This window comes from Schistocerca piceifrons, chromosome 1, assembly GCF_021461385.2.
Source record: "Schistocerca piceifrons isolate TAMUIC-IGC-003096 chromosome 1, iqSchPice1.1, whole genome shotgun sequence".
NCBI lineage: Eukaryota > Metazoa > Arthropoda > Insecta > Orthoptera > Acrididae > Schistocerca > Schistocerca piceifrons.
This window is the reverse complement of record NC_060138.1, coordinates 1,061,211,696-1,061,229,010: the sequence shown is the minus strand read 5'-3', so window position 1 is coordinate 1,061,229,010 and position 17,315 is coordinate 1,061,211,696. Positions and strand designations below refer to the sequence as shown.

The window sequence follows — 17,315 nt, the reverse complement described above, 5'->3', positions numbered from 1 at the left end:
ACACATCCGCAAAGGAGTCCCCATCACAAACCATAACCCCTCCCCTATGACACCTTCTGTACAACTAGGGGCCATGTAATATTGTACACACTCTAACATTTCACAGAGTAATATCAAGGACATTGAATGTGACTTCAAACATAAATGATATAGATGATTCAACTTTATAGCAATTCCTCAGATTTTCACTGCCAGTAACTTCCTCTAAAGCATATCCTTTGGTCCCATCACCAATGTGAACTTTCCTGTTGTTATCTACAGTTTATTGATGGTCCCCTCCTTAATTTATAATACCTTCCTGCTAAATGCCATACCTTCCTTTCGCATGTGCCAATAGTCTTATTTTCTCTATGTTTATTCTTCCCCTGGGCTATTTCCTTCCCCTTTCCTTCCTCTCCATCTTTGCCTCTATACACAGTCCAATCTGCTTTTATCTGTAAGCTTCTGATTGCCCTATGTGCACTTTTAATTTACTCATCTATTACAAGTAAATCACTGCTGAGTTCCTCTCACCTCCATGACCAGCTGCGGAATCTATTACAGGAATATGACTGCTGAGTTCCTCACCTCCATAATCAGCTATATCTCCCTTGAAAGTCATCACTGTGTCCCACCTCCTCCCATTTTTTCTCTCTGACTAATTCCCAAGAGATGATTAACATCTTAGTTAACATGTGTACTGTCACTCTATACAGGTACAAATATTTTTAAATTGTATTAGTTCAAAAGAAAAACACCTTTTGCACAAAAGATGTTTTTCTTTTGAACTACTGCAATTTATATACAGCCACCACAAGAAACTTGTAAATATTTTGTTAAGTTATAACATAAAGTTCTTTTCTCAGCTTACATACAGACATCACAACTCTTTTTATGGACAGCAATGTATCCTTGATCTTGAGTGTTATTGATTTAATTGTTTTCATAGCATTGGATAGGGCATCTTTCATTGCTAAAAAGGGCTTCTTGATAGCCTCCATAATTTTTTTTGCTGCAATTTTCAGCTGCTCCTGTAGGGATTAAGAAATTTAGAAATGCAATAAATTCCAACTTTCATGGAGTGAAGAATCTCCTAAATGAAACTACGAACAAGTGAAGGAAAAAAAAACTTTTTACTGTCATAACAAATGTTAATGTAGGTACGCACAAAAAGATAACACGAACACCAGTTTTCAAGAGCAGAATTTCCCTTACCACGGAAAAGAAAGGAAAGGAATGAAGAAACTCTTGCAACCCCATTAGGCATATTGATGGAAGGTGCAGAACTACTGAAAAGTGACATTTCATCTATGTTTAGTGAGTGTGCTGCCAGCAAGAAAAACACAGCATCTCTGGCCAGCGGATAATGGGAACCAGCTAGCTGCTGATTTAAGCCCAAGTGGCCATGAGCTTGCTCCATTCTCTGTTAGTCATCTGAAATCATGTTCTGGTCTTAACTGACAGTTTCCTAGACAACAACACTATATTTACAAATTCACCCAGACAGTGAATCAAAGTGATCGAAGTGCTGTGCATGTTGCCTACGCTAGTATGTGAGATTGCTACAGTGAAGTTACATTTTGGTGCCTATGGACTAGTATACTTACTCAGCCAATTAAACTAACTACTGCTGTGGTTTTCACCACAGTTTATCAATATCACTACCTCTGTGCTTGTGGTCCAGGACAATTATTTTATTTTACTGCAAACTTAATGACTTTTGTTTGCTGTTGTAGTGCTCTAATTCAAGTGTAATAAGTAACTGTTGCCATACGAGAGCAAGTCACTAAAGAAACTATGACTATTTAGGAATTATGTAGGGAAATACCCAGTACCCCGGAATAAAAGGAACACAGCAAGATGTTCTTGATTTCCCTTTAATACTGCTCTAGGGATACCTTGACTGAGATTCTTTGGAATGTAATAGCCTTATTTTTAGCCTGTTTTCTCAGAGGGAAGCAATACCAGTTATAAAATCTGGAATTTGTGTGACCTTTTGCATGTGTGCCTACATCTTGCCACCAATTGCTAATTTTTCCAAAGGTTCTTATTTCTGGTAGTTACACAGAACTTTTACAAATATTTTCTGTAAAACAGCATATTCTCAAACCACACATATGCTCTGTTATAGTGAACGCCATCTTACTTATATCTATATCTGCTGAACAATATTTCTTCTATGTGGTGACTTGTCATCATTTCTCACACCATTTTTATGTGTTTCTCCAACTTTATATCTATTCATAACATTATACATAGCTATTTAGTTAATATTCCAGAGTTAAACTGTATATTACATACATTATATCTGGATGCTGTTGGGGCTTTATTCCTTTAATGGATACCAGTACGGCAACCAGTGTGTTTCATTTTCAACAACAGCCTACATACTAACCAATTATTCCTGTTCGACCACTTACAAAAATGGAATTACTGTGATTTTAGTCAAATGTTGGTTAAAATATAAAACTATTAACATGTTTCCACTTCTCAATGCGGAAAGATAGTTTGAGGTAACAGTTGTTAAGGTTAGTGGTGCAAATAACAATTGTGGTATGTATTTATCAATCCATAGATGAAAAGATTTATATATCAACAATATGAAAACTGTACTAAATGGGTCACACCTAGGCAAGAAATTAATAGTGTTGTGTGGAGATTTCAATTTTGATTTTCTTGGAATCATCAACAGGAACCAACTAATGTTCAAACTAAAAAATAATTTCAACTTTAAGTAAACCTCCACAAGCTCAACAAGAGTATCTCCTACTGCCGTCACCAGATATCTGCAAATGCAAGTTTGTACTGAAAAAGTATTAATATTAGTATTAATAATCAAGTAGATATCCTTTCAAACTACCTAATTCACATTCAGAACTATAAGGGGCGTTCAAAAAGAAATGAGCTGGAGGCATAATTACAGAAACCATTACCTGTATGTTAGAAGTATTGACTCTGGCTGTAGAGACACTTGTCCTACTGTGAAACAAGGCAGTGAATGGCTGTCTCATAAAATTCCCAGGGCTGTGATGTTAACCAGTTCCGCACATAAAGCTGGAAGTCATCATCTGCGGTGAATCGTTTGCTACTCAGAGCCTTTCTAAGGGGACCAAAAATGGCGTAATCACAGGGAGAGAGGTCTGGACTGTATGGAGGGTGGCCGAGAACCTCCCATTTGAGTTTCTGCAGGAGTGCCGCGACAGTGTTGGCCTTATGAGACTTTGCATTCTCATGGGGCAGAATGACCCCACAGGTGAGATTGCCCCGTCATTTTTAATTGATTGCTTGGTGAAGGGTAGTCAAGGTTTGCAAGTAACACTGGGCATTCACTGTTGTCCCGTGCTGCAGGAAGCGAATCAGAAGGGGGCCATCTTGGTCAAAGAAGATCGTCAGCATAGGGGGAAAAAGATTCACCTCAGATGACAACATCCAGCTGTACGTGCGGAACTGTTGAGCATTACAGCCCCTGGAATTTTATGAAACAACCGTTCACCACCTTGTGTCACAGTGGGACAAGCCTCTCAATGGCCAGGATCAATACTTCTAACAAATAGGTACTGGTTTCTGTAAACATGCCTCTGGCTCATTTCTTTTTGAATGCCCCTTATATAACATAAATGTGACTTCATGGAGGTTCAATCCACAGACTGCAGTAACATTCAATTACTTAATAAAAAGGGAAACATATGAAGGGGTACGTCAGACAACACTGACAAAAAGTTTGAAAACTTCTCTAGAATTTCCTACTATTCTTTTGAACTCGCAGCAAATAAATGTAAAGCAGTCTGGTAAGTAATAAAGAACACAAATTCAGTGTCCCCAGAAAAGGAAAAAACACATTGAACTCTTACAATATGACATCTACTGGTTCCAAATATATTTGCAAATTTCTTCTGGCATTATAAATAATTTAATAATCAATGATAATAGAGGTGGCCCAAACAACATTAAAAAAAGGTAACTATATATGACGGTAGTATCTGTTCCCGAAAGAACAGTTACCATGGATGACCATGCAGCTTTGCTAGAAATGAAATGATAATTAAATGGACACCCTAGCTGCAAACAGGCGTTGATGTACTTCATTGGGGACAAGTTGAAAATGTGTGCCCCGACCGGGACTCGAACCCGGGATCTCCTGCTTACATGGCAGACGCTCTATCCATCTGAGGCTCAGATGGATAGGTCCATTTAATTATCATTTCAAAAAAAAAGGTAAGCTCTTATCTCTCTTCGTTCCATCTATATCCACGAAAAAAACATTGGATGAAATAATTTTCACTGCAATAACTTACAAAAATCTTCAGAAATTTATGGTACTTCATATTTCATCACAAATAAATGGATTAAAATCACTGCAGTATCCCTTGCAGATATAGTACACTTATATTTCTTGATGGACACATATCCTGACTGTCTTAAAACTGTCCGAGTAATCCCTAGCCATACCAAAGAAGACAAAACAAATTTACAACACTGTACTACAATCTCTTTATAATTAGACTATGCCAGATTCATAAAAAATAGTGAATGGTTGTTGTTGTTGTTGTTGTTGTCTTAAGTCCAAAGACTGGTCTGATGCAGCTCTCCACACTTCTCTATCCTGTGCAAGCCTCTTCATCTCTGAGTAACTACTGCAACCTAGACCCTCCTGAATCTGCTTAGTGTATTCATCTCTTGGTCTCCCTCTACAATTTTTACCTTCTTCTTGTCAAGTTGTGCCATAAATTCCACTTCTCCCGAATTCTATTCAGTACATCCTCATTAGTTATGTGATCTACCCATCTAATCTTCATCATTCTTCCGCAGCACCATATTTCCAAAGCTTCTAATTTCTTCTTGTCTAAACTGTTTATCATCCATGTTTCACTTCCATACGTGGCTACACTCCACATTAATATTTTCAGAAAAGACTTCCTGACACTTAAATCTATACTTGATGTTAACAAATTTCTCTTCTTCAGAAGCACTTTCCTTGGCATCACCAGTCTACATTTCATATCCTCTCTGCTTTGACCATCATCAGTTATTTTGCTGCCCAAATAGCAAAACTCCTTTACTACTTTAAGTGCCTCATATCCTAATCTGATTCCCTCAGCATCACCTGATTTAATTCGACCACATTTCATTACCCTCGGTTTGCTTTTGTTGATGTTCAGCTTAAATCCTCCTTTCCAGACACTGTCCATTCCGTTCAACTGCTCTTCCAAGCCATTCGCTGCCTCTGACAGAATTATAACGTTGTCAGCAAACCTCAAGGTTTTTATTTCTTCTCCCTGAATTTTAATTCCTGCCCTAATTTTTTCTTTTGTTTCCTTTACTCCTTGCTCACTATACATTTCCTTTACTCCTTGCTCAATATCAGATTGGATGAGTGTATGGTAGGTTAATGAAATTCATGAACAAAAACACAATCCTCAAAGATGCCCCGCATGCCTTCAATGCAGGTTAGGATTTTGTGAAACATGACGTTGAGAGAAAGAAAATCCACTGACAGCTTTTTAGACTTGAGTAAAGTTTTCCTATTTTGGACCACCAAATTCCAATGTTGTGTTTCAAGGATATAGCATTAGATATACTGCACTAAAATGTTTCACCCCACACACAATAAATTGTAAACAAGAAAATAAATTCTTTTGGATTAAAGGAGACCATACACTGAAAAGCTTAAGTGTTGAGTGGTCAATAGATACACACAAAAAGAAAGAAAACTTTCTAATTGCTAGTGCAGACAAGCAGTGCAACAGGTGGACTAGGTTTTGATGGTGGTTGTGTCAGGTAGGATGGGTAGAGGGAGACAGAAGTAGGAGGCAGGGAGAAGGTTTGGGGGTTGGTGACTAGGGACTATGAAGGAGGCAGTCGGTTTGCCAGCTGGGAATGCAGGAGGGAGCGACGGCAGGTACATGGGCTACGCAAGTGATGCACAGTTGTCGGGGCCAGTGGAGAGCAGCACATGCACAAGGTGACACGGGAATATGAATTGGGAGAGGATGACAGAAAACTATTGGGAGGAGGGTGTGGGGACAGCTGATTACTGGCAGCTGAGGTGACAACAATTACGGGGCACAGGATGTATTGCGAGTATACCTACGATATGTGTAGTTCAGCAAAGCTAGTGGTGGAGAGAAGGGTCCAGATGGCCTGGGTTGTGGAGCAGCCATTGAAATTGTGCATGCTGTGCCACTGGATCATCTACACTGTTCTTGGGAACAGTCTGGCTGTGGACACTCTTCCCTGTGAATAGCTGGTTGGTATCCATACCGACATAAAAGGCTGTGGTATGTTTACAGCAGAGTTAGTGTATGACATAATTGCCGTCACAGTTGACCTTGCCTCTAATGGTGTACGGTTCAAATGGCTCTGAGAACTATGGGACTTAACATCTGAGGTCATCAGTCCCCTAGATCTTAGAACTACTTAAACCTAACTAACCTGAGGACATCACACACATCCATGCCCAAGGCAGGTTTCGAACCTGCGAGCGTAGCAGTCACCCGGTTCCGGACTGAGCACCTAGAACCACTTGGCCACCGCGGCCGGCAATGGTGTACGATAAGCCCATAATAGGACTGGAGTAGGAGGTGCTGGGTGGGTGGCTTGGGCAGGTCTTGCACCTTGGTCTGCCATAGGCATATGATCCTTGTGGCAAGGGGGTGGGAGTGGGAACGACACAGGAATAGATTAGGATGTTGTGTAGGTTGGATGGATGATGGAACACTACTTTAAATAGGGTGGAAAGGATACTGGTAGGCATGATGAGAGATAATCAAAGCCCTGACAGAGGATATTGTTCAGTTGTTCCAATCCAGGAAGATGTTGGTTGATGAGGAGGCCACTCCATTTGTAGTTCATTCTTGAAGGTGCTGGGAGGGTTAGGGGTGTAAGTAGATACGGCATGGGAAATCTGTTTGTGGATTAGGTTTCAGTGGTGGTGAATGTCAGTGAGCACCTTTGTGAGGCCTTCAGCATACTGGGCAAGGGTATTCTCATCACTGCAGATACACCATCCACAGGTGGCTAGGCTGTATAGGAAGTATTATTTGGTGTGGAAGCGGTGGCAACTGTTGAAATGTTTACACTGAGTTGGTGAGTTTAATGTGGGCAGAAGTGTGGAAGGAGCCTTCAGAGAGGTAGACATCAACATCTACGAAGGTGTCATGTTGGGTTGAGGAGGACCAGGTGTAATGGATGGGAGAGAAGGTTTTTGGGTTATGAAGAATGAGGAAAGGATATATTTGTCCTGAGTCCAAATTATGAAGATACCATCAATGAACCTGAACCAGACAAGGTGTTGGGAGTTTTGGGAGGTTAGCAAGGTTTGTTCTAGATGGCCCACAAAAAGACTGGCATAGTCCGGTGCCAATGAGTGCCCATGGACATGCCACGGATTTGTTTCTACACCTTCTCTTTAAAGGACACATAGTTGTGGGTCAGGATATGGGTGGTAAGGTGTACAAGGAATGAGGTGTTGTGTTTGGAGTCTGAAGAACATTGGGACAGGTTGTGTTCAACAGCAGTAAGGCCATTGTTATGAGGTGTAGAGGGAGCTGGCACCAACTATGATGAGGATAAGGGATGAGGATGGTAGATAGTGGGTGAAGAAAGTGCTTGGAATCTTTGATGTGGGAGGCAATGTTTTGGCAACTGACTAAAGCTGTTTGTCAACAAGAGCAAAAATTCTTTCAGTGGTTGCACAATAGCCAGCTACAATGGGGCATCCAGGATTGTAGGCTTTGAGGATTTTGGGGAGGACGTAGAAGGTAGGAGTGTGGGCTGCTGTTGGCGTGAGGTCGGTTTTGTGGAGAGTGTCTGGGAAAGGACTGTGGATTTTAGTAGGGATTGGAGGTTATGTTGGACTTCTTGAATGGGATCACACTGGCAGAGCTTGTAGGTGGAGTAGTCAAGAAGTTAGTAGGCCATCCGCCAGTTAGTCACTGCAACTCATCGTGACAAAAGTGGAGCCTTTGTCTTCAGGGAGGATGATTAGGTCAGGCTCTGTTTTCATTTGTGTATGGCCGTCCTTTCTTCTGCTGAAAGGTTAGTGTTCTCAAGAAGGGACTAGGTGAATGATGGTAAAAACAAGTTGGAGGTAAGGAATTCCTGGAAAGTGACCAGAGGGTTTAAAGTGGGAGGGGTGGAGGGCCATGGTTGGTTGGTAGTACGAAATGGGAGGATCAAGGACCAATGTTGGGACCAGGTTGGCTTTGGTTAGAGGGACTGGTTGCAAAGAAGTGTTTCCACTGTAGGGATTGGGAGAAGAAGAGTTGGTCTTTGACAAACCCAATGTCGTTAAACTTGGCTGAGGGGCTGAAGATGAGCTCTTTGGAAAGAACTTAAACTTCTGTGAGACTGAGGTTTTTGATGGAAAGGCTAACAACAGCGTTTTGGGTTTGCTTGGGTTCCAGATTTTGTGGACTTTTGGGATGGAATTTTGGAGGATGTGATAGATAGGGTCTGGGTGGTATGAGGGGCTGACAAAGGTGTTCACTGTGAATATGATGGGTGTCGACAGATAGTGGTGCCCCGAGCCAAGAGTAGGATGTCAACAGGTTGGACAATTTTGGAGGCAGGGTCTGGAATGCTCCTCCAGGTGCTGGAGTGCAAGGGTCTCAGTTTTCGGTATTTAGTAAGTTTTTAAAGTGCCATACACAAATAAGCAAAACAAATACCACACTGAATGAAATACACTGATAAGCCAAAACATTATGTTCACCTGATTAGTAGTATGTTGGTCCTTCTTCGAAATACAGTATAGCAGTATGGATTTGGTTGGTTGGTTTGGGGGATTAAAGGGACCAGACCGCTATGGTCATCGGTCCCTTTTTCCAAAGACAAAGAACACCCACAGAGAATAAAAACGAGGAACAAAAGAGATCACAGACGATACAGGACAAGAGAAACTGAGACAAAGACAAGACAAAACGAACTAAAAGCACACAGAGTGTGACGGTGGTTGGCCGACCAGAGAAATAAAAAAGGAAAAGCCAACCACTGGAAACACATTAAAAAAGATCAGTTTAAAACCGGAGGCCAAAGGCCAGAATCAACACAAAACAATAAGATAAAAACAGAAACACTCAGAGTAAAGAATAAAAACCCCCTGCCCGAATAAAACGTAAAACTAAGTCAGCCATAGCCGGGTCATCTGTTAAAAGGGCAGGGAGCGAGTCAGGCAGTGCGAACGACTGCCTGAGCGCAGCTAAAAACGGACACTCCAATAAAACATGAACCACGGATAAAACGGAGCCGCAGCGACATAGAGGCGCATCCTCACGGCGCAATAAGTGGCCGTGGGTAAGCCGAGTGTGCCCAATGCGCAGCCGGCAGAGGACAACAGACTCCTTGCGAGAGACCCGCAAGGAGGAGCGCCACACACCGGTAGCCCCCTTGATGGCCCGAAGTTTGTTGCGTGAAGGCAGGGCGCGCCATTCAGTGTCCCAAAGGTCCAGAATTTTGCGGCGTAGGAACGCCCGCAAATCTGTCTCCGGGAGGCCAACGTCCAGAGATGGTGCACTAGTCGCCTCTTTCGCCAGCCGGTCAACATTCTCGTTGCCGGGGATCCCAACATGTCCTGGGGTCCACACGAAGACCGCAGAGCGGCCGCAACGCGCAAGAGTATGCAGGGACTCATGGATAGCCATCACCAGACGGGAACGAGGAAAACACTGGTCGAGTGCTCGTAAACTGCTCAGGGAATCGCTACAGATAACGAAGGACTCACCTGAGCAGGAGCGGATATACTCTAGGGCTCGAAAGATGGCGACCAGCTCAGCAGTGTAAACGCTGCAGCCAGCCGGGAAGGAACGTTGTTCGGAATGGTCCCCTAGAGTGAGCGCATACCCGACTCGACCAGCAACCATCGAGCCGTCGGTGTAAACAATGCCAGAGCCCTGATACGTGGCCAGGATGGAATAAAAGCGGCGGCGGAAGGCCTCTGGAGGGACTGAGTCCTTCGAGCCCTGTGCCAAGTCTAGCCGAAGGCAAGGGCGAGGAACGCACCACGGGGGTGTACGCAGAGGTGCCCGGAAAGGAGGTGGAACAGGGACAAGCCCAAGCCCGGAGAGAAGCTCCTTGACGCGTATGGCGATCGGACAACCCGACCGGGGCCGACGTTCCGGCAGACGGACGACTGACTGCGGGAACAGGAGACGATAGTTAGGATGCCCGGGCGAGCTTAGAACATGGGCAGCATAAGCGGCCAGCAAACGTTGGCGCCGGAACCGCAGTGGAGGGACACCTGCCTCCACGAGTAAGCTGTCCACAGGGCTGGTGCGGAAAGCACCAGTGGCAAGGCGTATCCCGCTGTGGAGGATTGGGTCCAGCACCCGCAACGCAGACGGGGATGCTGAGCCATATGCCAGGCACCCATAATCCAGACGGGACTGGATTAACGCCTGGTAGAGCCGTAACAGTGTAGAGCGGTCGGCTCCCCAGCGGGTGTGGCTCAAACATCGCAGTGCATTGAGATGCCGCCAACACGTCTGTTTGAGCTGCCGGATATGAGGCAGCCAAGTCAACCGGGCATCGAAAACCACCCCCAAAAACCTGTGTGATTCCACCACCGAAAGAAGTGCGCCGTTAAGAGAAAGCTGCGGCTCAGGGTGGACAGTACGTCGCCGGCAGAAATGCATAACGCAGGTCTTGGATGCCGAAAACTGAAACCCATGCGCTACAGCCCAAGACTGCGCCCTACGGATAGCGCCCTGTAGCTGACGTTCAACAGCTGCAATGCCAGTAGAGCTGTAATAAAGGCAGAAGTCGTCAGCATACAGGGAAGCAGAGACAGAATTTCCCACGGCCGCAGCAAGCCCGTTAATGGCTATTAAAAACAGACAGACACTTAAAACAGAGCCCTGTGGCACACCGTTCTCCTGGACGTGGGAGGAACTATACGAGGCCGCGACTTGCACGCGGAAGGTACGACACGACAGAAAATTGCGGATAAAAATCGGCAGAGGACCCCGAAGACCCCATCCATGAAGCGTAGAAAGAATGTGATGACGCCACGTCGTATCGTACGCCTTCCGCATGTCGAAAAAGACAGCGACCAGGTGCTGACGGCGGGAAAAGGCAGTACGGATGGCCGACTCCAGGCTCACCAGATTGTCGGCGGCGGAGCGGCCTTTACGGAACCCACCCTGAGATGGAGCCAGAAGGCCCCGAGACTCCAGTACCCAATTCAAGCGCCGGCTCACCATCCGTTCAAGCAACTTGCAAAGAACGTTGGTGAGGCTAATGGGACGGTAGCTGTCCACCTCCAGAGGGTTCTTCCCAGGCTTCAAAACGGGGATGACAATGCCTTCCCGCCATTGCGACGGAAACTCCCCCTCGACCCAAAGACGGTTGTAAAGATCGAGAAGGCGCCGCTGGCAGTCCACTGAAAGGTGTTTCAGCATCTGACAGTGGATGCCATCTGGCCCAGGAGCGGTATCAGGGCAAGCAGCGAGGGCACTGCGAAATTCCCACTCACTAAATGGAGCATTGTAAGATTCTGGGTGGGTGGTGCGAAACGAAAGGCTCCGACGTTCCATCCGCTCTTTAATGGAGCGGAAGGCCTGGGGGTAATTCGCAGAAGCGGAACTCATAGCAAAATGCTCTGCTAAGCGATTTGCAATGACGTCGGAGTCAGTACAAACTGCTCCATTCAGTGAGAGCGCAGGGACGCTGACAGGTGGCCGATAGCCGTAGACGCGTCGAATCTTGGCCCACACCTGCGATGGAGTGACATGGAGGCCAATGGTGGACACATACCGCTCCCAGCACTCCTTCTTGCCTTGGCGGATAAGGAGGCGGGCCCGCGCACGCAGCCGTTTGAAGGCGATAAGGTGGTCGAGGGAGGGGTGTCGCTTGTGACGCTGGAGCGCCCGCCGGCGATCTTTAATCGCTTCAGCGATCTCAGGCGACCACCAAGGCACAGCCTTCCGCCGAGGGGACCCACAGGAATGGGGAATGGCAGATTCGGCGGCAGTAACGATGCCGGTGGTGACCGATTGAACCACCGCATCAATGTCATCGGTAGAGAGAGGCTCAAAAGCGGCAGTGGAGGAGAACAAGTCCCAGTCAGCCTTATTCAGAGCCCATCTGCGAGGGCGCCCAGAAGAGTGGCGCTGTGGTAGCGACAAAAAGATCGGAAAGTGGTCACTACCACACAGGTCGTCATGCACACTCCATTGGACAGACGGTAAGAGGCTATGGCTACAGATTGAAAGGTCAATGGCGGAGTAGGTGCCATGCGCCACACTGAAGTGTGTGAAGGCACCATCATTTAACAGCGAGAGATCGAGCTGCGACAATAAATGCTCAACGATGGTGCCTCGACCTGTTGCCACTGACCCACCCCACAGAGGGTTATGGGCGTTGAAGTCGCCCAATAGCAAGAAAGGTGGCGGCAATTGGGCGACCAGTGCAGCCAGGACATGCTGCGAGACATCACCATCCGGTGGAATGTAAAGACTGCAGACGGTAACAGCCTGTGGCGTCCACACGCGTACAGCAACAGCCTCTAAAGGCATCTGGAGAGGGACAGACTCGCTATGCAGAGTGTGAAGGACATATATGCAGACGCCACCAGACACCCTTTCATAAGCTGCTCGGTTCTTGTAATAACCCCGATAGCCACGGAGGGCGGGGGTTCGCATCGCTGGAAACCAAGTTTCCTGGAGAGCAATGCAGAAGAAAGGGTGAAGGCTGATAAGTTGACGGAGCTCGGCTAGATGGTGGAAGAAACCGCTGCAGTTCCACTGGAGGATGGTGTTGTCCATGGCTGGGAAAGGCGTGACGAGACTGGGAAGGCAGATTACGCCACTGGGTCACCTGCTGCCTCCGATGGAGCATCTGTACAAATGCCATCCATTGCGTCCGAGGGACCGGCAAGAGCGAGGTCCTCAGCGGACGCCAGAATCTCCACCTCGTCCTCAGAGGCAGAGCTTGTAGGAAGCGGTGGGATCGGTGCTACCGCAATACCGTTGGTCTTGGGGACTTTCTTCTTTGTCTGCTTGTCACGCTGCGCCTTCGGCGGTTCAGGCGGCATGGGCTTCACCGGGTCAGTCTCAGGGACAGACGACGACCGCGAGGCCCGACGACCAGGGACTGGCGGTTGTTTCAACCACTTGCGGGCGTCCGCTTTTCCACTGGTCGGAACTGGTGAAGGGAGAGCCCCAAGGGATCCCTTCCTGGCGAGAGCAGCCGAAGAAGTCTTACGCTTCTCCGGCTGGGAAGGGGGAACTGATGTCCCCGATGGTTGGGAGGGTGTTGCTCCTGGAGAAGATGGAGCAGGAGCAACAGGGTGTGAAGTGCCCCCCACAAGCAAGGGGGCCGGTGGATGCTGACCGATCTTAGAGCCGATTCGTGATGACGGGAGAACCGTCGTTGCAGCAGCGGCGTAAGTTGACGGCATTGCCACAGGATGGAGCCTCTCATATTTCCGTCTAGCCTCGGGGTAGGTCAGCCGGTCCAAGGTCTTATATTCCATTATCTTCCGTTCTCTCTGCAATATCCTACAGTCCGGCGAGCAGGGGGAATGGTGTTCTCCGCAGTTAACACAGATAGGAGGCGGGGCACATGGAGTATCGGGATGCGAAGGACGCCCGCAATCCCGACACGTCATGCTGGAAGTACAGCGCGATGACATGTGCCCGAACTTCCAGCATTTAAAACACCGCATCGGAGGAGGGATATATGGTTTCACATCACAACGGTAAACCATCACCTTAACCTTTTCGGGTAAGACATCACCCTCAAAGGCCAAGATGAAGGCACCGGTGGCGACCTGATTATCCCTCGGACCCCGATGGACGCGCCGGACGAAGTGAACACCTCGTCGTTCGAGGTTGGCGCGTAATTCATCGTCGGACTGCAGAAGAAGATCCCGGTGGAATATAATACCCTGGACCATGTTCAGACTCTTATGCGGCGTGATGCTAACGGAAACATCCCCCAACTTGTCACAATTGAGCAACCTCCGTGACTGGGCAGAGGATGCCGTTTTTATCAACACCGATCCAGACCGCATCTTGGACAAGCCCTCCACCTCACCGAACTTGTCCTCTAAATGCTCTACAAAGAACTGAGGCTTCACGGATAGAAAAGATTCCCCATCAGCTCTGGTACAGACAAGATATCTGGGCGAATACGTCTCAGTGTCACGCAATGCCTGTCGTTCCTCCCATGGTGTGGCGAGGGAGGGGAACGATTTGGGGTCAGAAACGTTACCTTTAAAATGGGCTCTCGAACGCTTAGAGACTGCTGACGGCTGGCCGCCAGCGACAGATGATGTACCACGCTTCATTGCGGGTCATCCGCCCTGATGCCACCTACTCCGACCAAGGGCCCTCCCCACGGGCGCCACCCAGCCGCAGCAAAGGCCACCTGGCAGGATGGCCATTGCCGGGAGTCCCGATGCCCCAGGGAGATGGGCATCTACTCCTTGGCATACGTGGGGAGTGAACGGCGCAGGCATCAGTAGAGCGATCCCTGTGTTGTCAGGGGGCTACAACCAAGAGGGTACATGGCGACCCCACCACAACGGACTGGCTACCGTGCTGGATCTTAGGTGCAAAAATGGCCAAGGTCGTCGTCACAGTTAAAAGAAACACTGCAGAGTGCAGCGTGGTAATCGCCCAAGAGATTGAAAACGAGCGGGACACCATGGCAACGACAAGAAAGACGGCTATAGGTCTAATTGCACGAAGGATACAGTGCACCATGTAAGGTGCCCTTCCCCAATTGGCTCGCTCTTCGGAATAATTTAGATAGATGGAGGTCAAACCCGAGAGGGGACCATCACATAAGGCCGAAACGTTTGAGACTCCTTTTAGTCGCCTCTTACGACAGGCAGGAATACCGCGGGCCTATTCTTACCCCCGAACCCGCAGGGGGAGCAGTATGGATTTAACAAGTCCTCAATAGGATTCCTTAAGTAAGTGTCGCCATATGTCTATTCACATGCCATTTAACTACCATACCTTATGGGCTGAGATTTGTTAGTGCAGAGCTGGCAAACCAAAAGCACCCCAGATGTGTCCCATAGATAAGACAAATTTGGTAGCCAAGACATCAACATGAGTTCACTACCATTATCTCCAAGCTGTCCGCGGCTCCTGGTCTTGCGGTAGCGTTCTCGCTTCCCCGCGCACAGGGTTCCGGGTTCGATTCCTGGCAGGGTCAGGGATTTTCTCTGCCTCGAGATGACTGCATGTTGTGTGTCTTTCATCATCATTTCATCCTCATTCGCTCGCAAGTCGCTGTAGTGGCATTAAAGAACTTGTGGAGTGGCGGCCAAACTGCCCTGTGAGGGGTCTCCCGGCCACCAATGCCATACGCTCATTATTATTATTATTATTATTATTATTATTATTATTATCTTCAAGCTACAGCAGCAAGATTGGGTCTTGCGACATGGACAGTTATCCTGCTGGAAGATTCCATAACTGTTGATTATGACATCACACATTAAGCGATGCAGGTGGTCCACAATAATGTTCAAATAGTCTATAGTTGTCATGGTGCGCCGGCCGCGGTGGTCTAGCGGTTCTAGGCGCGCAGTCCGGAACCGCGCGACTGCTACGGTCGCAGGTTCGAATCCTGCTTCGGGCATGGATGTGTGTGATGTCCTTAGGTCAGTTAGGTTTAAGTAGTTCTAAGTTCTAGGGGACTGATAACCACAGTAGTTAAGTCCCATAGTGCTCAGAGCCATTTGAAACATTTGTCATGGTGCCTTTGCTTATTACCACAGGTCCCATGGAGGCCAGATGATTGTTCCCGATAGCATAACACTGCCCCCACTGCCAGTGTCCATAACATTATTTATTTGGTCCATGGGATCTAATATTACACAGTGTGCTGCGGATGCAGGACAAATATATTGATATTTACAACGGGAAGATTATTGTTTACCTACAATATACTGCAGCAGGTTTATATAAAGTTTCCTTCACTGAATAGTTCATTTGTTACAATTAAGCAAAATCATTGTTCTAGGTATTCTTGCACAAAGGAAAAATAGTCACACAGCAAGTGAGACTTCAAGCATTTACAAAACTATGTCTTGTCTTCCATACATTTTAGACTTGTTTTGAGCAGCCATTTGCCTGGATGATGCGTACACAGGCAAACCTAGAGTAACAAGAAACATTATTCACTTGACCCATCAACATGTTTCCATTGATCCATAGTCCAATCTCGATGATCCTGAATTCACTGCATTCGGTGTTTCCATGATTCTCGTTATCAGGTGTCAGGCCATGACAATCTGCCCTTTGTTAAACAATGGAAAGTGCAGAGTTATTGCTCTTCCTTTTAGTTGCTTATGTAAGTGGATTTTCCTAGTTGTAGCCAATATTATCACTATAATGTGTTCTCCTTCATCTGTGCTCTGTTTATATACTTTCCATTTCAAATACTTGCAATGCCACCAGGAGGCATTTTAGCTCATGGTGGGCATGGTCATAATGCTTTGACTATGTTACCAATGACAGTGCCATTAAAGCAGAGTTATTAAAAAATCCTTCACCGAAGAAGGACACACACACACACACACACACACACACACACACACACACACACACACACACAACACACTATTTGAGCGAGTTGTGTGCAGGGTGTCTACGTGGACAAGAAAAAAAAATTCCCGGATTTCCCGGTTAAAAACACAATTTCTCCCGGATGAAACTACGTATAAAGCGGGTGAAAATACATCCGTGTTAAGTAACAGTATGCTTTCCCTCGGAGCTGTAAAACCTATCAGTCCTTTGAATTGAAAAGGTCTTATACCGGCGGAGGACGTCCCAGCACTTTAGGAAACGAAATCCAGGAAAAACAACGCGTTTGGAAAGTTGTTTGATGCGAGACAATATGCACAGAGTTTATTTTAGTATTGTGAAAGTATGTACACAAATTCCACAAATTACAGCACGGTAGCTTCCGAAACTCTAAAATAGAGATTGCGTTGAGCGATGCACTTTTGTCAGCCAGTCATAGCTTATGTCACGTGATCTCGCTAGCGAATGATGGCAGTTATTCAGAGCACGAGGCCTACGAGAAAGACAGGCCGTGGCACGTACGTTACGAAGGTAGGCCGAGCTCGCTCAAATCAGCAAAGTGCGTTTCTACAGTGGTTAACTCGTAAGTAGATGTGTATGTACGAACGAGAATTGCATCGTCTATTGGCATCCACTGTTATTAGTCCTACAATGATAGGAAGTCCGTAGGCCTACTAACAGGCTCTAATTTGGCAATTAAAATCGTGCCAAAATGATTATCAGTTGTGTAGAAAAGTCGAGGTGTTCTGGCATGAAAAGACTTGTGACATTGCTCAGTAACACATTATGCACATT

General features: G+C 46.6%; 1 protein-coding gene across 1 annotated transcript in view; it reads right to left on the bottom strand.

Moving 5' to 3' along the window:
- The window catches only part of LOC124777570 (DC-STAMP domain-containing protein 2), a 254,458-nt gene that overhangs the window by 174,668 nt on the left and 62,475 nt on the right, over positions 1-17,315 (bottom strand). Inside the window, exon 5 of the mRNA XM_047253029.1 lies at positions 851-1,010. Within this exon, the coding sequence (XP_047108985.1) occupies positions 851-1,010 (160 nt within the window). The remainder of the gene's footprint in view (positions 1-850; positions 1,011-17,315) is intronic.